Source organism: Pan troglodytes, chromosome 17 (genome assembly GCF_028858775.2).
Source record: "Pan troglodytes isolate AG18354 chromosome 17, NHGRI_mPanTro3-v2.0_pri, whole genome shotgun sequence".
Taxonomy (NCBI): domain Eukaryota; kingdom Metazoa; phylum Chordata; class Mammalia; order Primates; family Hominidae; genus Pan; species Pan troglodytes.
Genome location: NC_072415.2, coordinates 89838137 through 89865929, shown reverse-complemented (window position 1 = coordinate 89865929; position 27793 = coordinate 89838137). Strand labels below are relative to the sequence as shown.

Here is a 27793-nt window from a genome sequence, read left to right as displayed (position 1 = left end):
AAGGGGAACTTCAACTTGACACAGAAAATCTACAATAATGGTGAGAAATGCAAAGCTTTCCCATTAAGATCAGGAACAAGGCAAGGACATCCTCTCACCACTCCTTTTCAACATCATACTGGAAGTCTCAACTAATGCAGTAAGAAAAGGAAATAAAAAGTATACTGATTGGGAGCGAAGAAATAAAACTCTTTGCAGATGACATGATTGTCTGTGTAGAAAATCCAAAAGAATTGGACTGCCCCCACCAAGTGCCTCCTGGAACTACAGCAAGTTTTCAGCATACAAGGTTAATCCACAAAGTCAACTGCTTTCCTATATACCAGCAATGAACAAGTGGAATTTGGAATTAAAAACATAGTATCACTTACATTACCTGTGCCAAATAAAATACTTTTGTATAAATCTAACTATATATAGATAAGATCTCTATCAGGAAAACTACAAAATTCTGATCAACAAAGTCAAGCAAAAATGAAACAGAGATATTCTATGTACATGGATAGGAAGAATCAATATTGAGTCTTTCAAGGTGTCAGTTCTTCCCAATTTGATCTACACATTCAATGCAATCCTAATCAAAATCCTAGCAAGTTATCTTGTGGATACTGACAAACTGACTTTAAAGTTTATATGGAGAGGCAATGACCCCGAATACCCAACAAAATACTGAAGGAGAAGAAGCTGGAGGATGGACAGTACCTGACCTCAAGACTTAACTAAAGCGACAGTAATTAAGACACTGAGGTACTGGTGAAAGAAAGACAAATGGATCGATGAAACAGACCCACAAAGATACAGTCGGCTGATCTTTCACAAGTGAGCAAAGGGAATACAGTGGAGAAAAGAGTCTTTTTAACAAATGGTTCTGGAACAACTGGATGTCCATACGCAAAGAAATGAATGTTGACACACACATTACACCTTTCACAAAAATTGGCTGAAAATAGATCAGAGACCTAACTATAAAATGCAAAACTATGAAACCCCTAGGGAATACCTACATGATCTAGGTATGGTGGTGAACCTTTTCACACAACAGCAAAGGCACAGTCTATGACAGAAGTAACTGATGAGCTGAACTTCATGAAAATGAAAAAATTCTGCTCTCTCAAAGACACTGTCAAGAGAATTAGAAGACGAGGCAGACTAGGAGACAGGACTTGCAAGAGACATGTGTGAGAAAGGATTGTTCTCCAGAATGCATACAAAACTCTTTCCTAACAGAAATCAAAACTCGCCGGGCGTGGTGGCTCATGCCTGCAATCTCAGCACCTTGGGAGGCTGAGGCGAGCAGATTGTTTGAGCTCAGGAGTTCGAGACCAGCCTGGGCAATATGGTGAAACTCAGCCTCTCAAAAAAAAAAAAAAAAAAAAAAAAAAAACCAAAAAACAGAGAAAGTCAACAATTAGAAACGAACTGATTGCAAAATGGGCTAAAGATTTTAAAACCTCGTCAAAGAAGATATGAATATAGAGATGGCAAATAATCACATGAAAAGATGCTCTGCATTGCGTCGAACGCCAGTGAGGACATAGAACAACAGGAACTCTCATTCACTGTGGGTGGGAATGCAAAATGGCACAGCTGCTTTGGGAGACAATCTGAGTTTCTAAATGCACTCTGATCGTAGGATCCGGCAATCACATGCCTTGGCATTACCCTAAGGAATTAAGAAGTTATGTCCCGGCAAAAACATGTATATGGATATTTAGAGCAGCTTTGTTCATCATTGCCCAGACTTGGAGACAACCAAGATTATTTTCCAGTAGGTGAATGGATAAATGAATTGTGTGATTCCGTGCCAAAAAGAAATAAGCTCTCAAGTCATGAAAAGACATGGAGGAAACTTAAATGCATATTACTGGGTGGAAGATGCCAATCTGAAAAGGCTACATACTAATTCCAGTCATGTAACACGATTCTGTGCCACACCACGGTGGTGGATACGTGGGGACACGATTCTGTGCGACATCACAGCGGTGGATATGTGGGGACACGATTCTGTGCGATACCACAGTGGTGGATACATGGGGACACGATTCTGTGCCACACCACAGTGGTGGATATGCAGGGACACGATTCTGTGCGACATCATAGCGGTGGATATATGGGGACACGATTCTGTAAGTGGGGACACAATTATGTGCCACACCACAGCAGTGGATATGCAGGGACATGATTCTGTGTGACATCACAGTGGTGGATACACGGGGACATGATTCTGTGTGACATCACAGTGGTGGATACACGGGGACACAATTCTGTGCCACACCACAGTGGTGGATATGCAGGGACACGATTCTGTGTGACATCACAGCGGTGGATATGCGGGGACACAATTCTGTGCCACACCACAGCAGTGGATACGCAGGGACACGATTCTGTGTGACATCACAGTGGTGGATATGCAGGGACATGATTCTGTGTGACATCGCAGTGGTGGATACACGGGGACACGATTCTGTGTGACATCACAGTGGTGGATACGCGGGGACATGATTCTGTGCCACATCACAGTGGTGGATACGCGGGGACACGATTCTGTGTGACATCACAGTGGTGGATACACGGGGACACGATTCTGTGTGACATCACAGTGGTGGATACACGGGGACACGATTCTGTGTGACATCACAGTGGTGGATACACGGGGACACGATTCTGTGCCACATCACAGTGGTGGATATGCGGGGACACGATTCTGTGCAACACCACAGTGGTGGATACGCGGGGACACGATTCTGTGTGACACCACAGTGGTGGATACGCGGGGACACGATTCTGTGTGACACCACAGTGGTGGATACGCGGGGACACGATTCTGTGTGACACCACAGTGGTGGATACGCGGGGACACGATTCTGTGTGACACCACAGTGGTGGATACGCGGGGACACGATTCTGTGTGACATCACAGTGGTGGGTACGCGGGGACATGATTCTGTGCCACATCACAGTGGTGGATACGCAGGGACACGATTCTGTGCGACACCACAGTGGTGGATACACCATCAGACATTTGTCAAAACCTATGGCATGTCTGGCGCTAAAAGTGAGCACTGGGTGGGCACCAGGTGGAGAACCACTACCTCCCGATCTCCACGTCTGCCAGACACCGTCTCACAGCAAGCACACGTGCAGATTAGAGCTTCATGATTGTTTTGAAAACTTAATATGAAAAACTGATCAGATATGAAATCTGTGCATGCTGTTATACAAAATTTCAACTTTCCATTTCTCAAAAGAGAAAAGGAAGGAAATTTCATTAAATTTAACTGTTACAGATTTTTGAATGGTCTAAAATTTATCATCTATTTATGCAACGACTATCTCGAAATTTAAGGAGTCACCTCCTCAAATTTTAAATCACAAATTTCCTTACAGCCAGTTTAAGCTTAAAACCTGACATGAAATTTATACTAAGGGAAGCAAGTTCAAGTTTCTTCTTAAGACTTTATTTGGAACAGTTGTATAATTATTCAGTATTTAATATTTTCCCTAACATTCAGTGGTTTCTTCGCATAGCACAGAACATTTCATAAACGTTAATCACAGTCCCTTAAATGTTGATCACAGATGACTTCCTGGCTCTTTTGTGTACAACACACACTACAGTCAGGGGCTGCCAGCATGGAGGTGCCGTCCTGGGCCAGCCTTCCGGAGGCTGCCATCGCCGCAGGCAGGGTCAGGGGACCCGCCGGGCAGCAGAGTTTGGGAGTTGCTCCAGTCAGGGCTGCGAGGACACGGCTGGTGCTGATGGAGGCTGGAGCCGAGGACAGGATGGGACTCTTGGAGTCCCTGCAGTGGGGTCCCCACCGCTGCATGGGGGCGGGCCAACAGTGAGACAGGCGGGAGAAAAGTCCCATTTTAAGCTATCAATGTGGATGTGCTGGTGCTGAGACCCACCTCCAACACGTGACGGAGAAGGTGTGCAGCATGGCTGTGCAGAGATGCGGCTGGGGGTGCTGGCCCGCTGCCCCCGTGGGCGATCCCAGAGCCTGGGGCAATCCCGCTGCTCCTCCAGGAACCAGGGACCCCTTGCTCTTCTGCGTCGGGGAGAACCTGCTGCATCTCCCCTGCATGCTCTGTTCACTTGACCACAGGGTCAGAACAGGCGGAACACCCAGGGCCACGCTGGTCCTGAATGCTGCATGCGGCCCGGCCCCTCCCGTCACCAGGCCCCGCGCAGCCGGCTACCACGCCACCCTCCTCCCGTCCTCTTCACCCCAGGCCAGACCCAGCAGCAGAGGGTCCCCGTTCTCGCTGCCCCTGCAGCACCACCTGTATTTCTACACTGTGTTTCAGGAGGCCTTGCAGAGCCTCATTAACACCCCCATGAAGCCAGAGGGGACTCGGCCAAGAGCAGAACAAGGGGCCACCTTGGTCCCAGCAGGACCAACCACACGCAGAATCGCCCTCAGGGAGAAACCACTGTGGAAGGGGGGAAGGTCTCCCAGCCTTTCCCAGAGGTCTCCACACAGAATCAAGGCCTCGTTCATCAGCCCCTGCCCCCCACCCCCCGGCACATTACTCCCTGCACGTTTTGTGCCCCTCCCTATAAACTGTAGAATCTTCTGCTTTCTTTGGGTATCAACTTGTACATCTATTTTTGTTTTCTGTCCAATTCATCTTACATTCTTGCTCGTGGCGAAATCTGACCTGAGGTGGGCCCAGTTCACCTACTGCTTCTCTGGACAGGAGGAACTCCCTGACCGGCGTCTGGTCATCCTGCAGCCTCCTCAGACTGCAGACCCCGGAGAACCCACAGGCGGGTTGGGTGGTGAAGCTGCCTCTTCACTCGGTGCTGCAAATAACCTAGTTAGTACAGGAAACAGTCACCCGGGGCTGGCGTGCTGCTGGGTAACGGTGCCTTTCCTCTGCCACCATGTCGCCGCATCTTGACGACAGCAGCACCAGGACCCCGGGGTCCTCTACCCACTGAGGATGCCTCCCTCCCCAGCCAACCTCCATCGAAAACCCCACAGGAAAGGTCCCACACCCAGCGGAGACAGCCTGAGCCTGGAGGTCCCGCGAGAGCCACATCCTGTGGACGGAGAGTTCTTACACGTGCCGCCTCCCGAGCTGTGGTCAGGGGAGGGTGCCGTCGGAAAGCAGGAGTGCGTGCTTTTGGAGAAGGGCCGTGGCCTCGAGGTGCAGCCTCCCACCGCCACGCTGAGGGACTGATGCTGGGAGGAGGAGGGGACGTGAGCCGAGGCTGCTGGCCGGGAGGGGTCCTGGCGGCGGCCACAGCCCAGCACTTACCTGTAGCTCTTGGGCCCCCACATCCCAAACAAACAAAAGGGAAGGATGAAAATAATGCAAGAGAGTAATTCTTCACACTTAACCGTTTTAAAATACCAGCTACAAGCCTGGTTCTTATGCTCAGAGGCGAAACCCTGAGATCATCACGCTCGCAGTTCTGCGGTTTCCATTTCTGCCGTTCCACACGGTCCCATCCATGGGAATTTTTTTTGTTTCTGTTTCACAGCTAAGGAGCTGGATCCCAGCGAGGGAGGAGGCGGGTGCTCACCGCTGCCACACACCCACGAGAAGAGAACTTACAAAAAGGATTTTTATTAAAGAGAAATCTGTTTGGTGGGTCAGATATGAAATAGATTTACAGAAACTTTACATCAGGTGTCTCCAAGACATAAAAGGCCGCCCAGGAAAAGCAACGCCCCCTTGCCAGGATGCCAGTGGGAGGACGGCAGGATGGCAGCCCAGGCCACGTGGCGTGGACCCTGCGTAGGAGGCTGCAGGAAGCTCCAGGCTGCCCGACAGTCACGGCGTTCCCCGGAAATGGGTTCCCTAGGAGGGAGCAGCAGGCGGCGGGGGTTCCAGGCATGTCTGTGCTGGGCTCGGAGCTCGTGCACGCACGCTGTCCTGCTTAAACTCCTAGTCCATGTCTCGTGGGACCCCCAAAGCCGTCCCCTAAGGAATGTGCTCTGGTACACAAGGGGAAAACACACCAACCCGCCCCTTACCGAGACAGCGGGCGCACCAGCCCGGGCCACGTGAGCCTCTGCTGAGCTCTCTGGCACAGCACGCCCGGGCCTTTAACACCTGTCACTTACAAAAGTAGACATTCCTGTAGTAAAACTTCTTAAAAACACCTATTTCTGCAAAATAATGTGTTTCTGTATGTGGAGCTCTGCAAATATACATGTCCTTTGGGAAGAAAGCAGCGTGGACCAAGACTGAGGGCTGGTCTGGGGACGTCCGAGTGCTGCTGGAGGTCGGTCAGGCTTCAGTCCCCGCCCGCCGCCCGCGCTCACATGAGGTCGTTGAGCTCCGCCTCCAGCGCCTTGGCCATCTCGTCAGCCTCGGAGCTGCTGCCCTCGTCCTCGTTGCTGGACTCCCTGCTGGACTCGCTGGCGGCGTCCTCTTCATTCAGCTTCCTCTTGTGGCCTCTGCAGAGAAGCAAACATGGTGTGAGATGCTTGTGGCAAACGCACAACGCCGGATCACCGCCTGGTCTGCATTTGGAAAGTGGCTTCCGTGGTTTTAACACAAGACGGCACAATTCTCTGGTCAAGGACACACACAGACCACCGACCCAGGGCCACGTCACACACGTGTGGACAGCAGAGCCCCAGCGCAGGAGAAGAGGCCCCAGCCCTGTTACACACCAGGACACCACTGACAAAGCGGGTGTTCACCTGCTGCAAATGCACGTTCCGGCCGCTCATGAACACCTGTGATGCCAGAAGATATCAGAACAGGAAAACAGGACAGGAAAGTTAAGATCATCTGTCAGAGTAACTATTAGTGTTACGTGAACAAGCACCTCCCAGCTCACCAAGTGGGCCACGGTCTGGAAATTCTCATTTCCTCAGGCCGCTGCTAAAATGACTCTTAATAAACAAAGAGAACACCAGCCCTCTGCATAACCAGCCGGTGCCACTAGGCTTTCCTTAGGAGCCGCTGCAGGTGCACCTGGTTTCTGTGACGTGAGCCGACTTGAACGGGGCACACCCAGGAGATCTCCAGAGCCCTGAAATTCCAACCACCTGATGTCCTGCCAGACACCCTCCCTCCTGGTGCCATGCTGGGACGTCCCACTGTGCCAAGGAACCTCAGCTACAACCTTAGAGGTAGAAGCCTGGTTAAACGTGCACAGCCTGTTTTGATTTTACCCTGATTAGGGGCAAATGGGCCATACTAGCCTTCAGTTACAATCCCGAAAAGTCACTGAGAGAAACTAGTGACAGTCACCATATGTGAGTACCCTAAGAATATTTTCTTAGCTAACGTAGATACAATGTAGCTAACATACACACCTATGTGACACATTATGTGTGATACAGCCGCACACACACACAGCAGGCATATAACACACATGCACTCGAGGCTAACATACACAAACTATAGCACAGTAATTGTGATACAGCTGCACGCACACACAGCAGGCATATAACACACATGCACTCGAGGCTCACACACAAACTACAGCACAGTAATAAGTGTGATACAGCTGCATGCACACACACAGCACGCATGTAACACACATGCACACGAGGCTAACATACACAAACTATAGCGCAGAAATAACTTGAAACCATTCTTGCTGGTATTAGAAGAATCACAGTTCATTTATAAGAGACAAAAGGAATAAAATCAGCCGATCAGATGGAACCAACAGAAGACAAGAGAACCCCGTGGGCTGGCACACACAGCCGATCAGTCACGACAAGCTCGTTCAGAGAACCCAACTGTTCGTGGTCCAGGAAATACCGCATGAGAGAAACACAAGGGCCCCAGTACTCCAAGTCCTGTCCAGGTGGCAGGCACTGGGCCGTAGGATGACAGCCCCTCCCCCGCTCCCTCCTTCCCTCCTGGACCTGCCTCTGTGCCCAGCCCCTCCCTCCCTGGCCTGCCCTGTGTGCCCAGCCTCCCTCCCTCCCTGACCTGCCCTCTGCGCCCAGCCCCTCCCTCCCCAGCCTGTCCTCTGTGCCCAGCCCCTCCCTCCCCAGCCTGTCCTCTGTGCCCAGCCCCTCCCTCCCTAGCCTGCCCTCTGCGCCCAGCCCCTCCCTCCCTAGCCTGTCCTCCGTACCCAGCCCCTCCCTCCCAAGCCTGCCTCTGAGTCCAGCCCCTCCCTCCCCGGCCTGCCTCTGAGTCCAGCCCCTCCCTCCCCAGCCTGCCCTCTGTACCCAGCCCCTCCCTCCCCGGCCTGCCTCTGAGTCCAGCCCCTCCCTCCCAAGCCTGCCCTTTGTACCCAGCCCCTCCCTCCCCGGCCTGCCTGTGAGTCCAGCCCGCCCTGTAAGATGGGAACTGCCATCTTTCATCACATACTGGGACCCCTGGATCCATGAGACCCTTTCTTAAAAAACAATGCATCCCATCATTTAAAAGCGGAGTAGGCAGGGCGTGGCGGCTCACACCTGTAATACCAGCACTTTGGGAGGCCAAGTCAGGCAGATCACCTGAGGTCAGGAGTTCAAGACCACCCTGACCAACATGGTGAAACCCCATCTCCACATAAAGAAAAAAAAAAAGCAAAAAATTAGCCAGGTGTGGTGGTGGGCACCTGTAGTCCCAGCTACTTGGGAAGCCGGGGCACGAGAATTGTTTGAACCCGGGAGGCAGAAGTTGCCGTGAGCTGAGATCACGCCACTGCACTCCAGCCTGGGTGACAGAGCGAGACTCTGTCTCGGGGGAAAAAAAAAAAGGCGGAGTAGCGGGAAGTGCACGCCCTAATACCTGCCGTCCAAGTTTTAAACGAATTTATCATTTTTATGTCAACTGGAATGAGTATTTTCTACTGAGAAATAAAGGCTTACTCTTAATTGCTATATGAGAGTGAGGGGTTGCAAATTAGCTGGGAGTGTCGGTGCATGCCTGGAGTCCCAGCTATTTGGGAGGCTGAGGAAAAAGGATCCTCTGAGCCCAGGAAATGGAGGCTGCAGTGAGCCTGGGCCATGACCGCAACACTGCACTCCAGCCTGGGCGACAGAGCAAGACCCTGTCTTAAAAAAAAAATCTCCGCGCACCTTTTCTGTGCACCTGCTTCCCCTCTGCACACCTCGTCTGCAGATCTTGTGCCCGTGCCTGTGTTGGGCTGGGCACCACCTGCTTCCCCTCCATGCCTCGTCTGCAGATCTTGTGCCCGTGCCTGTGTTGGGCTGGGCACTGCCTGCTTCCTCGCCATGCCTCGTCTGCAGATCTTGTGCCCGTGCCTGTGTTGGGCTGGGCACTGCCTGCTTCCTCTCCATGCCTCATCTGCAGATCTTGTGCCCGTGCCTGTGTTGGGCTGGGCACTGCCTGCTTCCCCTCCATGCCTCGTCTGCAGATCTTGTGCCCGTGCCTGTGTTGGGCTGGGCACTGCCTGCTGTTTGCTTTGAGGACGCCAGGCGTATCATACACGAGTTTCCTTTATTTCCAGTCTCTGCTGACACCAACGACGCTGTCAGGGCCACGAGTCTGGCCTCCGGTTGCTACAGCAACAAGCTTTTGGCAATTAACCAATTCATCAGTCATCTCTCTTCCTCCGCATACACGCTGACGGCTGTTCCGGGAAAACCCGGCTCCCGTCCTCCCATTAGGCTTCCTCCACCTCACTCCGTTTTGAGAACTTGAAACAAAGCAAGATAGAGACGGTTCTCGTAAACGTGAAGGTGCTGCAGTGAGGGGTGCCCCGAACCCCTGGAAGAGCTCAACCCACTGGCAGGTGGACGGGACAGAAGACCCTTGCGAACAGAGGCGGCGTTTCAGGCCCCCAGAGCAGTGCACGGCGCTGACCTCGGGGAGGGGGCAGTCATGACTGTGAACAGGAGAGCCGAAGTGCCCTCTCAGGTCGAGCTCGGGATGGTCACCAAGTCCAGGAGGGGGCGGGCCTGGATCTCGTGTGCACGGGGCCTCGGGAGTGCGTGGCGCGACCCTCACAGTCTGGTGCCCGGCTCCCTGCCTGTGTGCTGATGCCTTGCTCAAGGGAGCCCTGGCCCCTCCTGGTGGGGCCAGACTCGGGGGTGCTGGCAGGTGTGGTCGACTCCCTCACAGCGACGCTGGGTTGGACGTACCAGGGGCACCGAGCAGAGCAGGGGCAGGGGCAGGGGCCCCGACCGAAAGTGAAGACGGGGCAGACGTGAGCCAGGCGGGACCCTGGGGCAAGCAGGGAGAGGAGGGGGAGAGTGAGAGGTGCAAGAACCAGTTCCAACAATTCCTTTCTTTCTAAAATCAAGCGGGGAAGCCATCCGTGGCAGAGTTCTAACGGCAGCAAGAGGATGGCAAAGAATGGGAAATGCCAGCTGTGACTCTCTGTTTGAGGTTTAGAAATACGTTCCCCTCACAAGGCCGACAAAAACACCCAGAGTGCTGTTGACAGCAGGACACACCTTCAGAAACACCAGCGTAACTTGGCAGGGTGCCACAGGACCTGAACCGAGGCCATGGAAGGGACCACCTCAGCTCCCGCTGGAGAGCCCTGTGCACACGCACCAACACGGCTCACACACAGACAGACACGGCTCATGTGCAGTCACGGCTCCCAAGCAGACACGGCTCCCAGGCAGTCACGGCTCACACACAGACATGATAATGATGACTCTAAAGGCCTCTGATCATGACTCTGTCGCTGTTGTGTGAGATGAGGCGGCCGCAGGCGCTCACGGCACTCGCTGGGAAGTTTCTTGTGGATCCACAGCTGGGGACGCTGTGGTTTGGGGCTGTGCTAAGTGCTTCTTCCTTCGATTTTTACAAGAAACCTGCGGGCAGGCGCCACCATTCCCATCTCACAGCAGGGGCCTGGACCCCACGATGCTGGTGAGAATGCTGAGAAACATCTTCCATGCACTTTGGAAAAACGCAGCTGACTGGGGAGACAGGGCCAGGGCTTCCATGAGGCTGAGTGTCTGGGACCAGGTCAACGGCTTCCACCCTGAAGGGTCACAGAGCCCGGGCTGGAGCGGCCCTCCCTCCATGGGCCCCCCCAGGCCCTGCGCGGTCCCTCCTGGTGCTGCGAATGCCGCACCCTTGGTCTCGCTCCGTGATGAAGTACAGGGAGCGCCTCACGAAGGTGGCACAAAACCTTTGCTCTTAGTTAAACGATGTTTGGAGCATGGGATTTAAAAATACGAGATGAATGGACTTTAGTCATTAAAAATTACCTCGAACATTAGACACAGCTGCAGGCTATGGTTAGTAAATGTCCGCAACTGATACCAGCTTCACTTCCTCAGCATAACATGCAATATTTGTATTTTGTTCATACAACCAGCTGCACAGCTCCATAGAGAAATATTAACAGATAGAATTTAGGGAAAATTTAAAGCTTTAACATTTATCTCAAATTCAACATGGAATAAGGCCAGAATACAAACAGAATAATATATATGTATACCCCACCCCCATATTTCAGTTTTCCAAACACACTGGGCTGTCACAGTGCACACGATTTGGCACCGGAAAGATATCCGTCAGTGCGGCAAATGCACAATTGTGTCACACCAGCATCTAATCCAAAGGGGATGGAACAATCCACAGGCACAGGGTTCCCGTGGCCACTGCCAGCGTGGCCGCGGGAACAAAAGGGAAGACCAGTGCTGCTCACCGTGAGGCCGCCACGTCACTAAAAAACCCGTGCTGGCGTGGCCAGGTCTGCACGCACCAGACACCTGAGGAGGCGCTGCGCACGGCGGATAATTTCCCCAGTGCACCCTGGAGTGGAACGTGGCGTGAGAGCGGCGTTGGGGCTGCCCAAAGCAGGTGAAGCCGCACACAAGCATGGGGGGCTCCGCGGGGACCTGGAGGGAACCTGCCAGATGATGTCAGCGGGACCCAACAGTCCAACCACCTACAACACAGGGCTGGGCTCTGCCAAGGAAAGCAGGCGGCAAGAGCTGTTCTGCTGCTGAGAGCGGGCCCGGGCCCAGGGAGAGCCAGCGGTGCCCTCCCTCCGCGGCGTCTGCACCTGAGTCCCAGTTCCTGCAGGGCCCCAGCGGGGATGCCACAGCTCTGGGTGTGAACATTGTCATGCTCTCCTCAGCAATCTCATGGCATTAGAATGAACCTGTGTGTGTTACAGGTGGAAGAGGGGCAGGGGCCCTTCCCAGCAGGGAGCTGGCCGGGCGCTCACCACACCTGACCCTCCCCTCCGAGAGCCTGCTGCCAGGCCGGGGCTCTTTAAAGTGGGAAGTTCAGTGACCTATTTTAGGGTAAGAATTGCTGCTTCGTGTATTGGTATGAAAGGACTGGAAAAAAATTAATGTCTCTCATTTAAAATTGGGCAATCATTAAAAAACACTATTTGATTCAGCAGCTTTGTACCCAAATTCTAAACTGCAGGCACCGGAGTGACTGGCAGCACACGGTCAAGTCACGCGACCAGGAGCCTTTAGCCCTGTGCGCCAAGGACCACTTTAACACCCCCAGGCACGGTAGGCATGGTGGGCACGGTGTTCACACCTGTAGGTCCAGCACTTTGGGAGGCTGAGGCGGGAGGATCGCTGGAGGCCAGGAGTTTGAGGCCAGGCTGGTCTCAATGGGCAACACAGGGAGTCCCCATCTCTACAAAAAAATTTTAAAAACATTAGCCAGGCATGGTGGTGCGCACCTGTGGTCCTAGCTACTTGGAAGGTTGAGGCGGGAGGATCCCTTGAGCCCAGGAGTTCAAGCTTCCAGTGAGCCATGATCGTGCCACTGCACTCCAGCCCAGGCAACAGAGTGAGACCTTGTCTCTTAAGCCCCTAAGTATGGGGTGGGCAAGGCAGGGCCTCCTGACCTGTTCACAGTGACAGCAGTTGTCAAAACGCTCTCACTTTTCCAAGAGATGCAGTTTGTGTAGCTATGAAAACACGAAAAAGCAAACTTTCACAAACCAAAACTCCGCGCGCTGTGTGAAGGGAGAACGAACACAACCTCCACCTCCGACACCCTCGAGTGGCAAACCCTGAAGAGGCCGCAGAGTCAGAACACGCATGGGAGGGAAGCAGGGACAGAACGTGCACGGGAGGGACGCAGGGTCAGAACACACATGGGAGGGAAGCAGGGACAGAACGCGCACGGGAGGGACGCAGAGTCAGAACACACGTGGGAGGGAAGCAGGGACAGAACGCGCACGGGAGGGACGCAGGGTCAGAACACACGTGGGAGGGAAGCAGGGACAGAACGCGCACGGGAGGGACGCAGAGTCAGAACACACGTGGGAGGGAAGCAGGGACAGAACGCGCACGGGAGGGACGCAGAGTCAGAACACACGTGGGAGGGAAGCAGGGACAGAATGCGCACGGGAGGGACGCAGGGTCAGAACACGCACAGGAGGGATGCAGGGACAGAACGCGCATGGGAGGGACGCAGGGACAGAACGCGCACGGGAGGGACGCAGGGACAGAACGCGCACGGGAGGGAAGCAGGGACAGAACGCGCACGGGAGGGAAGCAGGGACAGAACGCGCACGGGAGGGACACAGGGTCAGAACGCGCACGGGAGGGACGCAGGGTCAGAACGCGCACGGGAGGGACGCAGGGACAGAACGCGCACGGGAGGGACGCAGGGTCAGAACGCGCACGGGAGGGACGCAGGGTCAGAACGCGCACGGGAGGGACGCAGGGACAGAACGCGCACGGGAGCGACGCAGGGTCAGAACGCGCACGGGAGGGACGCAGGGACAGAACGCGCACGGGAGGGACGCAGGGACAGAACGCGCACGGGAGGGACGCAGGGACAGAACGCGCACTGGAGGGACGCAGGGTCAGAACGCGCACGGGAGGGACGCAGGGACAGAACGCGCACGGGAGGGACGCAGGGCCAGAACGCGCACGGGAGGGACGCAGGGACAGAACGCGCACGGGAGGGACGCAGGGCCAGAACGCGCACGGGAGGGACGCAGGGACAGAACGCGCACGGGAGGGACGCAGGGTCAGAACGCGCACGGGAGGGACGCAGGGACAGAACGCGCACGGGAGGGACGCAGGGACAGAACGCGCACGGGAGGGACGCAGGGACAGAACGCGCACGGGAGGGACGCAGGGTCAGAACGCGCACGGGAGGGACGCAGGGTCAGAACGCGCATGGGAGGGACGCAGGGACAGAACACGCACGGGAGGGACGCACAATCCAGTCAAACACGTATGTGTGCTGACCATTCATCTTCCCCACAAAAATTACCCATGCCACACTCATTACAACTGCTTTGGAAAAGCCTGAAACTCACAAGAACTTACATGTCGTGGGGACACCTCCTAATCCCAGGAGCACCTTCTGATTCCCCACCCCACTCTCAGGACCCACAAGTCTTTCCCATGGAGTGGCCTGGTACCCCTGCTGAGAGCCAGCTGGCCATGGACATGGGGCCGTTCCGGGATGGACACTTCTGCTCCATGGCCCAGCACGCTGTCATCACACCAGCCTCCATTACTCTGAAGCAGGATGTGCGTCCTCTGGCCTGCTCTTCCTCAAGACCCTCCAGGGTCTCCCGCGTTCCTGTAAGAGCTTCAGGGCTGGTCTGTGGCCCCTCCAGGGGCAGCATCCTCCCACAACGCCCCCCATGACTGAGTGGCGGGGGAACCTCCACGGTCTCGCCATGGCCGCCTCTCCCTTTGCTTGCCAGTTTCTGCCACTGGTGAGTTGGTTCTCACTTCCGGTGCACATGTGCTAGCAACTGTCACTCTTCCCGATGGACCCAGCTCTTAGCATCGTAATTCCATCCGTTATCATTATAAAGCGTCCTCCTTTACCTGTAGAAGCATTCTTTGTTTAAATTCAGTCTTCTCAGATATTAGCAGAACACTCCAGCTTTCCTACGGTGATGGCCTCTGACCCAGTTGTCCATCCACTCGTAGTTAAAGCTCTGAGTCCCCTCACGTTCACACCGCCACACTCTGCTTTCTGTTCCTCAGGCCTCACGTAGTTTTAGTGATGGCCTCTGACCCAGTTGTGCATCCACTCGTAGTTAAAGCTCTGAGTCCCCTCACGTTCACGCCGCCACTCTGCTTTCTGCTCCTCAGGCCTCACGTAGTTTTACTGATGGCCTCTGACCCAGTTGTGCATCCACTCGTAGTTAAAGCTCTGAGTCCCCTCACGTTCACGCCGCCACTCTGCTTTCTGCTCCTCAGGCCTCACGTAGTTTTAGTGATGGCCTCTGACCCAGTTGTGCATCCACTCGTAGTTAAATCTCTGAGTCCCCTCACGTTCACGCCGCCACTCTGCTTTCTGCTCCTCAGGCCTCACGTAGTTTTAGTGATGGCCTCTGACCCAGTTGTCCCTCCACTCGTAGTTAAAGCTCTGAGTCCCCTCACGTTCACGCCGCCACTCTGCTTTCTGCTCCTTAGGCCTCACGTAGTTTTAGTGATGGCCTCTGACCCAGTTGTCCATCCACTCGTAGTTAAAGCTCTGAGTCCCCTCACGTTCACGCCGCCACTCTGCTTTCTGCTCCTCAGGCCTCACGTAGTTTTAGTGATGGCCTCTGACCCAGTTGTGCATCCACTCGTAGTTAAAGCTCTGAGTCCCCTCACGTTCACGCCGCCACTCTGCTTTCTGCTCCTCAGACCTCACGTAGTTTTAGTGATGGCCTCTGACCCAGTTGTCCATCCACTGGTAGTTAAAGCTCTGAATCCCCTCACGTTCACGCCGCCACTCTGCTTTCTGTTCCTCATGCCTCACGTGGTTTTAGCTCCTGTCTTCCCTTTTCTGTTTTCTTTTGCATTAAGTGAATATTGTCCAATGTAACATTTTGGTTCCTTTTGTGAACTCCAAGTATCTGTGTCAGGTCTCACTTAACTTAAAAAGTTTATTTTGCCAAGGTTGGGGTCACCTGCCCGTGACATGGCCTCAGGAGGGCCTGACATGTGCCTGAGGTGGTCGGGGCACAGCTCGGTTTTACACATTTTAGGGAGACATGAGACATGAAAGAACATATGTAAGATGAACACTGGTTCACTCTGGAAAGGTGGGACAGCTGGAACCGGGGAGGGACTTCCAGGTCACAGGTAGACAAGAGACAAATGGCTGCATCCTCCTGAGTTTCTGATCAGCCTCTCCAAAGGAGGCCATCAGATCTGCACCTGTCTCAGTGAGCAGAAGGTGGCTTTGGATAGAATGGGTGGCGGGTTTGCCCTGAGCTGCATCTGTCTCAGTGAGCGGAGGGTGGCTTTGGATAGAATGGGCGGCAGGTTGGATAGAATGGGAGGCAGGCTGGCCCTGAGCAGTTCCCAGTGTGACTTTTCCCTTCAGTTTCATGATGGTGGGGCCCAAGGTTTATCCTCCTTTCACACTTGTATGATCTGTTTCACGATGTATTTTGAGTTACTTCCTTAGTGTCTGCTCTTGGGTTTAGCATACATATATCTCGCTCGATCAGAATCAATTTTGGACTCATGCTGGCCTAATTCCAATTCGATACGGAGACATGGCTGCTGCACAGCTCAGCCCCTCCTCACTTTGTGCTTCACTGTACAATACCACATCCATGCACGCCATGAACTCAACAATGCATCATTGTAATTATTTACAGCAGGAGTGAGAGCAGGTGCACACTCGGACTCCTCACTTTGTGCTTCACTGTTTTTTTTTTTGGAGACGGAGACTCGTTCTGTTGTCCAGGGTGGAGTGTAGTGGCACGATCTCGGCTCACCGCAACCTCCACCTCCTGGGTTCAAGCAATTCTCCTGCCTCAGCCTCCTGAGTAGCTGGGACTATAGGCGCATGGTGCCATGTCCAGCTAATTTTTTGTATTTTAGTAGAGATGGGGTTTCACCATGTTGCCCAGGCTGTTCTCGAACTCCTGAACTCAGGCAATCCGCCCGCCTCAGCTTCCCAGAGTGCTGGGATTACAAGCATGAGCCACCGTGCTCGGCCTTGCTTCACTGTACAATACCACATCCATGCATGCTACAAACCCAACAATGCATCGTGGTAATTATTTACAGCAGGACAGGGAGCAGGTGCACACTCGGAGCGCGGTGAGACCAACCTTCTTGTTCAGCACTCCTGGGTCTCTTCAGCTCTTGCTGTAAATTCCAGTCACCATCTGCGTCATTTAATCCTAGGCCCCTCCTCGGCGCGGCTACTGGCAAATGTTACATCTCCACATGGTATGGGCCCAACAATACAATTAGGTACAAAGAGTTGTTTTATTTCGTTTTGTGACAGGGTCTTGCTCTGTGGCCCAGGCTGGAGTGCAGTGGCGTGATCTTGGCTCACTGCAACCTCCCCTCTGGGTTCTAGTGATTCTTGTGCCTCAGCCTCCTGAGTAGCTGAAATTACAGGCGTGCACCACCACGCCCAGCTAATTTTTGTATTTTCAGTAGAGACAGGGTTTCACCATGTTGGCCAGGTTGGTCTTGAACTCCTGACCTCAAGTCATCTGCCCACCTCGGCGTCCTAAAGTGCTAGGATTACAGGCGTGAGCCACAGCCACCACATGCCCAGGCATAGAGTGTTACACTATAAAACTATACTGCTTTTTAAATCAAGAGAAGAAAGGAGAAGCAACATGCTACCTTACAGAGTTACATAATCTGCATTCCTCGTGCTTGCTTGTTTGTGTGGATTCAGATTTTCATCTAAGTCACCTGCTTTCAGCCTGAAGAGCTTCCTTTAGAACTTCTTGTAAGGTGCGTTTGCTAGTGAATTCCCACTTTGTCTGGGAAAACCCTGCCTTTGTTTTTGAAAGGTTGTTTTGCTGGATACAGGGGCCTGGGTGTGGTGGTGCCATCTCTGAGGAGAAGCGGCTGTGGTGTGATGGGTTCTCCCACCCTCAGGCCTCTCTCCCGTGGACGCCTCACGCCTCCTCTGCTGCCCCCAGGCCTCCCTCCCGTGGACGCCTCACGCCTCCTCTGCTGCCCCCAGGCCTCCCTCCCGTGGACGCCTCACGCCTCCTCTGCTGCCCCCAGGCCTCCCTCCCGTGGACGCCTCACGCCTCCTCTGCTGCCCCCAGGCCTCCCTCCCGTGGACGCCTCACGCCTCCTCTGCTGCCCCCAGGCCTCTCTCCCGTGGACGCCTCATGCCTCCTCTGCTGCCCCCAGGCCTCTCTCCCGTGGACGCCTCATGCCTCCTCTGCTGCCCCCAGGCCTCCACCTCATGCCTCCTCTGCTGCCCCCAGGCCTCCACCTCATGCCTCCTCTGCTGCCCCCAGGCCTCCACCTCATGCCTCCTCCGCTGCCCCCAGGCCTCTCTCCCGTGGACGCCTCACGCCTCCTCTGCTGCCCCCAGGCCTCTCTCCCGTGGACGCCTCACGCCTCCTCTGCTGCCCCCAGGCCTCCCTCCCGTGGACGCCTCACGTCTCCTCTGCTGCCCCCAGGCCTCTCTCCCGTGGACGCCTCACGCCTCCTCTGCTGCCCCCAGGCCTCTCTCCCACGACGCCTCACGCCTCCTCTGCTGCCCTCAGGCCTCTCTCCCATGGACGCCTCATGCCTCCTCTGCTGCCCCCAGGCCTCCACCTCATGCCTCCTCTGCTGCCCTCAGGCCTCTCTCCCGTGGACGCCTCATGCGTCCTCTGCTGCCCTCAGGCCTCTCTCCCATGGACGCCTCATGCCTCCTCTGCTGCCCCCAGGCCTCCACCTCATGCCTCCTCTGCTGCCCTCAGGCCTCTCTCCCGTGGACGCCTCACGCCTCCTCTGCTGCCCCCAGGCCTCTCTCCCATGAACGCCTCATGCCTCCTCTGCTGCCCCCAGGCCTCCACCTCATGCCTCCTCTGCTGCCCCCAGGCCTCTCTCCCACGATGCCTCACGCTTCCTCTGGGCCTCCAGCCCTGCTCCCGGCATTTCGTCTTCCACTGGGATGTGCCTAGGTAAGGATCTTTGTGTTCATCCTATTTGGAGTTTGTTGTGCTTCTGGGATGTATAAATTAATGTTTTCCATTAAATTTGGGGAGTTTTCAGTCACTATGTCTTTGAATAGTTTTTCTGCTCCTCTCTCTCCTAAAGATTATCTTTCTTATTTAATTATCCAAGATTAAAAACAACTTTGATGTGTAGTGTTTCTGGTGGAGAACTATTCCCTGTTGTCTAAGAGTGGGAGCTCACGCAACCCTCCCAAACGGACAAGAGGAGGTGAACCTCAGAAGGACCCTGCCTGCTGCCCTGTGTCTCCCACGCAGGCTGACCACACACCCCTGTGGAGAAGAGCGGAGTGTTGGGATCTGGGTACTCGTGTCAGGAAACTAAGCCTTTAAAACGTGGTGCTGTTTTCCTTTCCTGTTTATCACTGCACCAGATGGGACAGGAAACGGGGGCACCAGGACTAAAATCTCCAAGTACTTAGGGAGCCATCGTCAGCTGTTGTCTCTGTCAACAGATCATGGGAACGACCAGCTCATCTTCTTGCCAGTAACATAACAGCTCCCACCAATGCTGTGCTATGTTTCTTGGCAGTTAACTCAATGTCGTTTTCACTTCTCCGCGAACTCTAGGAATGATGTGAAGAAAGAGGCTATGGTATATTTTAAAGTTGCCTTTGTGAGTGATGATTCACCTCCAGCCACCAAAAGCATAAAAGGATAGGCTCAGGGACAGATCAACCGCACGGGGACCTCACCCAACCACAGGCTCAGGGACAGATCAACCGCATGGGGGACCTCAGGGACTCAGGGACAGATCAACCGCACGGGGACCTCAGGGACTGAGGGACAGATCAACCGTACGAAGACCTCACCCAACCACGGGCTCAGGGACAGATCAACCGCACGGGGACCTCACCCAACCTGTGCAGGAGACAGGAGACCTCACCTCACCTGGGCGCCTGTTCTTTTCGGTACCTGGAACTGGTGTTGGGACGGTGTGTCTGTGAGATCCTTAAACATTCTGAAGATGACTTGTTTGGTTTTTTATTTTGAGGATTTATTTTAAGGAGTGAAAGTGCCCGGCAGGCGGCTGCATATAGAGCAGGCATCTGATGTTTGTTGACTTCAGAGAAGAATGAATCACTCTTGGTAGACAAGTAAAAAACACAACCTTCCCCCTTCTGTTAAAACTCATTTTCAAGTTCAACTGACATTAAGATTCTGTGGAACAGCTTGGCCACGCGAAATTAGCAAGACATACCACCAGCTAGAGCACTGATGGGAAAGAGCAGAGTTACCTCTGGCTTCTGTACGAAACGCATTGCCACGCATGGGAAAGAATCATGATGAAACCTACATGTTCGACATGCAAAAATTAAAAACTCAAACCACATTTACTTCGTTACAAGCAAAAATTTCATGTGAAAAATTTCAAAACATTCACATCTCACTGAATACCCCATAAACAGGAATGAAATAAAACTGGAAGTCCCTGGTCTTTAAGGAAGGAGTGAGGTCCCCAAAGTCCAAGAGTCACAAAAACCCAGCTGGACAGGAAGCTGAAAAGACCCCACCGCCCCACCCTTTCGAGGGGCACACACGGCCCCCAGCAGTCAGGCTGCTATCGCGGCCACACGCCCACAGCGATCCGCAAACGGCAGGCGTGGCGCAGGCAGGGAGCAAGCGCCGAGTCCCACCCGTCCCGGCCGTGGGTATGAGAGTCCCACCCGTCCTGGCGGCGGGTATGAAGGCTGCGCAGCAGAACCTGAACAGACTCCCAGGACACTTTATTCTCCTGATCTCAAATTCTGAAATCACCCAAGCCCACCGAGTCTGTAAGACATAGAGTGAAACGGCAATTACAGTACTGATCTGGTCCTTGCCCGAGGAGCCAGAATGGAGAGGCAGAGCCCCAACCGCCTCCTGCAGCTGGGAGGGCAGCATGGAAGCCGCGCCAGAGCAGAGGGGTTTTCTAATCGTGCTCGTGCGGTTTCACCAGGGAGGGTCAGTTCCGTGCTTGTGTGGTTCTCTAATCGTGCTTGCGTGGTTTCACCCGTGAGGGTCAGTTCTGCCGTGCGCAGGTCATTTAGCAAAAACAAAAAAAACCCCACAAAAACCCAGGGGTGCTAACTCCAGTCCTGGCCCCCAGGTCTTCAGCAGCTCGGGGTCCCGACCCGCTGAGCGCCACATCCAGTTGCCCACAGGGGGAGACACGGACGCAGCACGTATCCTGGATGACGTGGCTGGCCGCCAGCAACACCCTGACTGGTCTTAGTGGAAAAACACTTTGGGTTTCTTCTTTTAATTAGAAAAAAAACTATCAGGTTAAACCACCTATGTTCATACAAAGAGCACGCTGCAAATCCACAGATACTAACATGGCCACAGCAGACAGACTCCTTGGAGCTGGCTCAGCTCAGCCCCGGGCTAGAGGGTCTTCAGGGGAGGGCAGTGGAACCCTCCCAGAGGCCCCCAGTGCACCGCCTTCCCCGGGCCTGACCCCAGAGCTTCACGACAGACCCAATGGGTCTACACCGAAAAGTGAAGGAAGGTTCGGCCAGGCAAAACCACCCCGTAATTCATGTGGGAAGAACCAAGGCTTGTTATCACCCAATACGGAATTTCAAAATCTCTCCTAAAACAATTTTATATCATTTCAACACAGCTGGAAAATGCTGCTTTCTACGTGGTAAACACAGAGTGGGCTGCCAGGAGAGAAGCTGCACTCATTTCCCTGCTAAACCACAGAGCTGCAAATCAAGTGATTTTCTGTAAGTAATTCCTGCAAACGGGAACAATGACTACCTTGTCTTGTCTGCATTTGTTGCTGGAATTTCTGGCCCAATTTTGTAACTAGATTGCCTGAATGAGTTACGCTCTTTTCTTGAAATGCTGTTTATTCACCTACAGGAGAGCCTAAGAGTAAGACCAGACGTGGGGAGAAAGAAAGCAGTCTGCACTGTCTTCTTCACCACAGACACCAGACGTGCACCTGGAGCGCCCCCTGCTCGCCTGCTGAAGCTGGGAGCAGCTCCTCCGAGGCTGGCGCTGCTCCTACCTCATTTCACAGGTGAGGAAACCAGGATGCAGAGATCCAAATACCGGCCCACGGCCCCGCAGCAGACGCGAGAAGGCTCTGGAGACCAAGTTCTCAGGGCAAATCCTCGGGACACACGTCTGTACTGAGGATGTCGGCAGGACCTGGAGGGCCACATCCTGTCTAACGGGTGGGCAAGACAAAGCCTCTGAGGTTACCTCGGACGGCCTCGGAGCAGCCCCGGAGCTGAAGACGGGAGCCGTGCTTCTAAATCCTCAAGGAGATGCTGCCACCTGGGGTTACGCAGCCTGCCGACTGCGGACGTATGGACAGGACAGACACTTTCTCAGGAAGCTTCTGGGAGATGTACTCCACCAAAATGCAGAGACAGAGAACACCCCAGAGAGTGGGGAAGGCAACTCCAGGGGGTGGCGAGCAGGGAGGGCAGGGGGAGGCGGGGACCTGCGGGGGAGGCCGGGGGAGTGGAGCGGAGAGGCAGCCAGGGATTCAGAAACAGGCAAAAAGGAAGAAAGCTAACAAAGTGAGGTAATTATCAAATCCAGGTAAAACAGATGTTTAAGAAAGGGAACAGCATCACCGTGTCCTACTGTATTTGGTAAAAGCAATTTACGGTCATAGGAAACACTGCATCATTCCACACCCCCAAATCCTGGCGTGTTGATATTGGCAGGGCGGAGGCAAGAAGAGACGCAGTCTGTGTGTTGAGCGCTAAGAATCAACAGACGGCACCCAAAATGCCTAAGGGCACGGCAGGTCTCCGCCACCACCCAGAACCGGGCAGTGAGGTGGGTGCCTTTCACACAAGGACATGCACGGGGGATGCGGGACGGGGACCTGTCCACACCCTGGGTTTCATGCCTGTTCATCGACCAACCTGAGAAAAGATGTCTCAAAGCAAACCGGCTCCTCCCCACCATTCGACAGCAGCACAGACATCCAGAGAACAAAGCCGATTAGTGGAGAAAGATGATGTCAGAAACTGCGATGAGACCGTGAGCTAATCGTCTGGGAAAAAAGCTAAATCCCCCCCTTACTAAAAAATAAATCTTAATTTACAAAGACTCATATGTAGAAAAGGTCAAACGTAAACGCATCCAAGGAAAAGACACAGGGTTAAGATTCTCGGACAAAATTCAGAACCAAGCAGCTGTCAGATCTGCACAATAGTAACATCGCTGCATGGCAGAAATGTCACCAAAGTTAAAGGTGACAAAAAGCTACCTTTCACGGCAATGCAGAAAACACTGACCAGTCACAAGGAGCAGGTGAGCAGCGTTTAGAGTGCGCTGTTGCGGCCAAACGCCCGAAAACAGGCCTCATTCATGGCGAAGGAAGCGCAAAGCAAACCACGGTGCTCAGCTCTTCCCACCCACAGACTGCACGCCGGAGGCGGGGACCACTGTCACCGGCGGGGGACCCACATCAGGCACCACCCTCGACATGCAGGACGCTGGCTCCTGACCAGCAGTGCCATGTGCAGACCCTGCACACGCCTGTGCACACATACAGACCCCGTACATGCCTGCGTGCACACATGCAGACCCCCCCACACCTGCAGAACCCACACACGCCTGTGTGCACGTGTAGATACCTCACACACACGCCTGTAGACACCTCACACATGCCTGCGCACACGTGCATACCACCACACGCCTGTGCACGTGTAGACACCCCACACACACCTGCGCAGATGTACAGATCCCCCCACACACCTGCACACACGTGCAGACACCTCACACGCCTGCACACATGTAAGATGACGTGGATCAGCATGGAGACAACCAAGTGGCCATCACCAGGGGCTGCTGAGTTTGGAAGCTGCTGGTGTCACACACAGAATGGTGGAGGGCGTGAAGAATGAGATGCAGGCAGGCGGCCCACCAACTGCAGAGTCACCTCCGGGAGCCCGTGTCAGGCCCCTCCCACCTCAGACCCCGCACTCACCTGGGCCCCCGGCCCCCTACTGCGCTCCTCTCGCTGGACGCCGGTGCCCCGAGCGTCCGCTCCCTGCGGGTCCCTGGCTTCCGGGGCTGGGGCTCCTCCTCCTGCTCCTCAGGCCTCCTCTTCTCGCTGTCGCTGTCGTCGCTGCCTTCTCCAAGGATGTCGTCCACCTGACAAACAGCCAAGAGTCAGCGACAGACCTCCTTCCCGGGCCCCGTCCCCCCGCAACAGGCTTCTCCCGGCAGAGTCCAGGGCTCTGAGTGCAGCAGGGTGGGGGCTGGAGGTAGCACTCTGCTTTCTACCTGAGCCCTGGGGCTTGAAACTCAACCAATCCTTAACAAAGCCCCGGGCAAAAGACGCTTGGAAATCCACAGAGCAAACCCAGACAGTCGGTTCGCAGGCAAAGATTGTGTTTAAATTCCTTCTGTCCCTTATGTGAACAGGGACTTTATTCCTAGTGCACTGTTGGATTTTATGGTGAATAATCAGAATATTTGCTTGAAATTTTCAAGATCAATGAGATTCACAGCACGACTCCCGAGTGGCAGGGCTTTCGGGGAGGTGTCCCAGTCCTTCCCATCCTGGAATCTGGGAAGAGAGCAGCCACCTGGGGGTGGAGACGTGGCCGTGCCACAGGGACGCTCGCTAAGATGTCCACCCGCTCGCTCTGGGCACGCCTCCAATTTGGGAAACATGCAGAGAGGGCGACTCCTGAACACCTGGGGTGAGCTCAGCCAGCCCCACGCCTGACACGTGTGACGCGGACGGGAGTGGCAACACAGGCGGCAGGCAAGTGAGCAGGTGATGCGAGTACCGCATCCAAACCTCAGCCTCCCCGAACCTCAGCAGGTGGGAGGTGGGTACCGTCAGTGCCTCGATGTGGCGGCGGGAGAGGCTGAGCCCAGTGCCGGGAGGTGAACTCAAGTTCTCCCCTCCTCTCCTGAACTGCACGGAGATGGGAGAAGGACGCACAGAAAGAACTTACACCCAGGAGCGAGGGGCCCGCTCGGCCGATGACTAGCGGAGAGAAGAGCACTTTATGTCCAGCATGGATCACGTCGGAGAGGTGTTGGCGGGCAGCTCTCCCGGGGGCTCCCATCCCAAGAGCACGGCCCTGCTCACAGCTCTCCGATGTTGAGGGCGTCTGTGTGCGACGGCACAGCCCCATGGTCCCTGAGACAGGCAGGTGAGGCGGGGCAGCCTGACCACAGTCCCCCAGCGCAGGCTGTTTCCCAGGAGGGATCTGGGGGTGCACACCTGGCTGGGGCCTCGAGGGGCACTCACCGACGCCGACCTAACCCCACCCCCGCAGCAGGTACGAGAAACGGCCACAGAGGATGGAGCACAGCTCCTGAGACAGGCGCGGTTCGGAGCAGTCGAGGCCGAGTCCAGAGTCACAGAGACTCGGTGTGAAGCCGCTTTGATCAGGAATCACAGCTCAGCCCCCGAGCCCACATGGAGGCCGACTCATCCACCCCGTCCACTCTGCAATTTCAAACTCATCGCCACGTGTCCAGCTAGTCACAGCACATGTGCCCTGGCCTGAATCATTAAAAGGCAGAAACATTTTAACCAATGGTTAATTAGCTAAGGCAGCGGCTTTATCATCAGGTCATTATAATGATCTCTAAAAGTAACACGTTCCCAGGGACGCTGGCATGGAATGGTATTTAATAAGAGCATCTGGTTACTCGACAAGGTTACTGATGTTCACACTTCACCAGAATGCTTACATCACTGAATTTACTGTGTCGACGGCAAATCTCCTACGGGAATAATTCTACTAAATTCTATTCTGAAATACTTAGGGCCTTTAACACGGCATCATACCTTGTCAAGAGAGAAAAACAAGGCAGTGTTAAAATCTGTTATTTTACATTTGACAGCCAAGGGCAGGCGGGCCGGCCAGCATGGCAGCCCACGGACCCGAGGGACCCTCGCTAGTGTGGCGCCCCACCTGGGAGGGCCTCAGACGTCCGTGCCAACGCTGGTGAGGCAGGGCAGCCCGGCACGTGCCCCCGTGCTGCTATCTGGAAGATCTGGAGGTACGTTTTGCACAGCCAAGCCAGAAACGTGGGCACACATTCACATTAAAACCTGACCTCGCCTACATCATGCTCCCCTGATCTCCTCTCCCTCTTTCTGCCTGACTTGTGTAAACACACTGATGTGGGAACGACACCTACCTTTCCTGGGCTTGTTTTTACAAAAAAGGTGACTGCGCTTTCTGAAAAACAGTTTTCTTCACTACAGAGGCTCCTTGACTCAGGATGGGGTCACGTCCAGATGAGCCCATCACAGGCTGAAAACGTGTCAGCACAGCCGGCCCAGCCGCCTGCCACGCTCAGACATTACCCCATCGCTGGCAAAGTCGTCCAGCACAAGGCCGACTTGGAACAAGCTGTTCTACAGAATTCTGAGCCAAGACTTCTAATTCAAATTGTGCTTTCTACCAAACACACGTCACTCGCACATCATTGTAAAGTTAGAAAATCGTTAAGCGAACCATTGTAAAGTTGAGGTCGTTTGTATTTACTTCACTTAAAACATGCTAACATAATTTTTTTAATCTTAAGGAAAATTTAAAAGTATGTAAAGAGAAAAAACACAAATGAATTCATACCTAAGTGTTGGAATTTCTACCAAAGAGCAAATACAGATAACAGCAGATGCTACTGTATCCTGTCAATGCACGGAAATGAAATGTTTCTACCAACCTCCCTGCACGACCCTGGATCACAGAATAAAACTCTCCCCAGCTCTGCCCTGGAGTGAGGTGGGACGGCTTCGAGAGAGAGGACGGGAAACAAGAAGAGACACAGAGCAAGGTCGGGAAAGCACCCTGAGCATGAGAAGCAAAACAGGCAGGAACAAGGTAACGCAGCTGGAGAGGCAGCGGACGCCGGCTTTGGGGCCCAGCAGGCTTTTCCGCAGGGGTGTACAGGGGACGGGCCCCACCTCAACCCTCGGTGATCTCCCAGCCCTGGTTCCGGCACCTTCCCTTCCCCGCAGTTCCATGATCACACAGGAACCTGCAGGGGGACTGACACATGGGTGTGAGTCTCTTTGTGAGCTGGCTGAGACAGGCGGGTGTTTGTGCACAAACACACCAAACGCACACCCGTCCTGTGCCGAGGCTGCGGTGCGAGGATCCACACACGCCAAACGCGCACCCGTCCTCTGCTGAGGCCGCAGCGTGAGGATCCACACACGACAAATGCACACCCGTCCTGTGCCGAGGCCGCAGCGCGAGGATCCACACACGCCAAACGCGCACCCGTCCTCTGCTGAGGCCGCAGCGTGAGGATCCACACATGCCAAACGCACACCCGTCCTGTGCCGAGGCCGCAGCGTGAGGATCCACACACGCCAAACGCACACCCGTCCTGTGCCGAGGCCGTGGCGTGAGGATCCACACACACAACACACATTCGTCCTGTGCTGAAGCCACAGCACGAGGACTGAGTGCTAGTCACACACAGTCACCAGGCACAGTGCTTTGGCCACGCCCACCACGAGGAGACTCAGGGACTGTGTGGGGGTGCATGCTTTAGAGTCGCCTCCAGAAGAAAAATCCACGTTAGCGAGTTCTCACATCTCCTGTGATTTTGGGAGCACTCCTGGTGAGAGCGAGTTTTCATGTCCCAGGTGATTTTGGGAGCACTCCTGATGTTAGCGAGTTCTTACGTCTCACATGATTTTGGGAGCGCTCCTGGTGACAGTTGAGTTCTTACATCTCATGATTTTGGGAGCACTCCTGTTAGGGAGTTCTTACGTCTCACATGATTTTGGGAGCACTCCTGGTGACAGTGAGTTCTTATGTCTCGTGATTTTGGGAGCACTCCTGATGTCAGTGAGGTCTCAAGTGATTTTGGGAGCACTCCTGATTACAGTGAGTTCTTACGTCTCACGTGATTTTGGGAGCACTCCTGATGTTAGTTCTCATGTCTCACGTGATTTTGGGAGCACTCCTGATGTTAGTTCTCATGTCTTACGTGATTTTGGGAGCACTCCTGATGTGAGTTCTCATGTCTCACGTGATTTTGGGAGCACTCCTGATGTGAGTTCTCATGTCTCAC

The 27793-nt window shown here is 54.3% G+C and overlaps 1 protein-coding gene across 4 annotated transcripts in view; it reads right to left on the bottom strand.

The window, feature by feature from the left end:
* Positions 1-5561: 5561 nt before the first annotated feature.
* Positions 5562-27793, bottom strand: part of CTDP1 (CTD phosphatase subunit 1) — a 79369-nt gene continuing 57137 nt past the window's right edge. For all 4 annotated transcript variants that reach the window (XM_054672151.2, XM_063795885.1, XM_016933955.4 and 1 more), the window contains 2 exons: positions 23718-23884; positions 5562-6413 (listed from right to left, as the gene is read on the bottom strand). In XM_054672151.2, the coding sequence (XP_054528126.2) occupies positions 6275-6413; positions 23718-23884 (306 nt within the window). In that variant the 3' untranslated portion in view covers positions 5562-6274. The remainder of the gene's footprint in view (positions 6414-23717; positions 23885-27793) is intronic.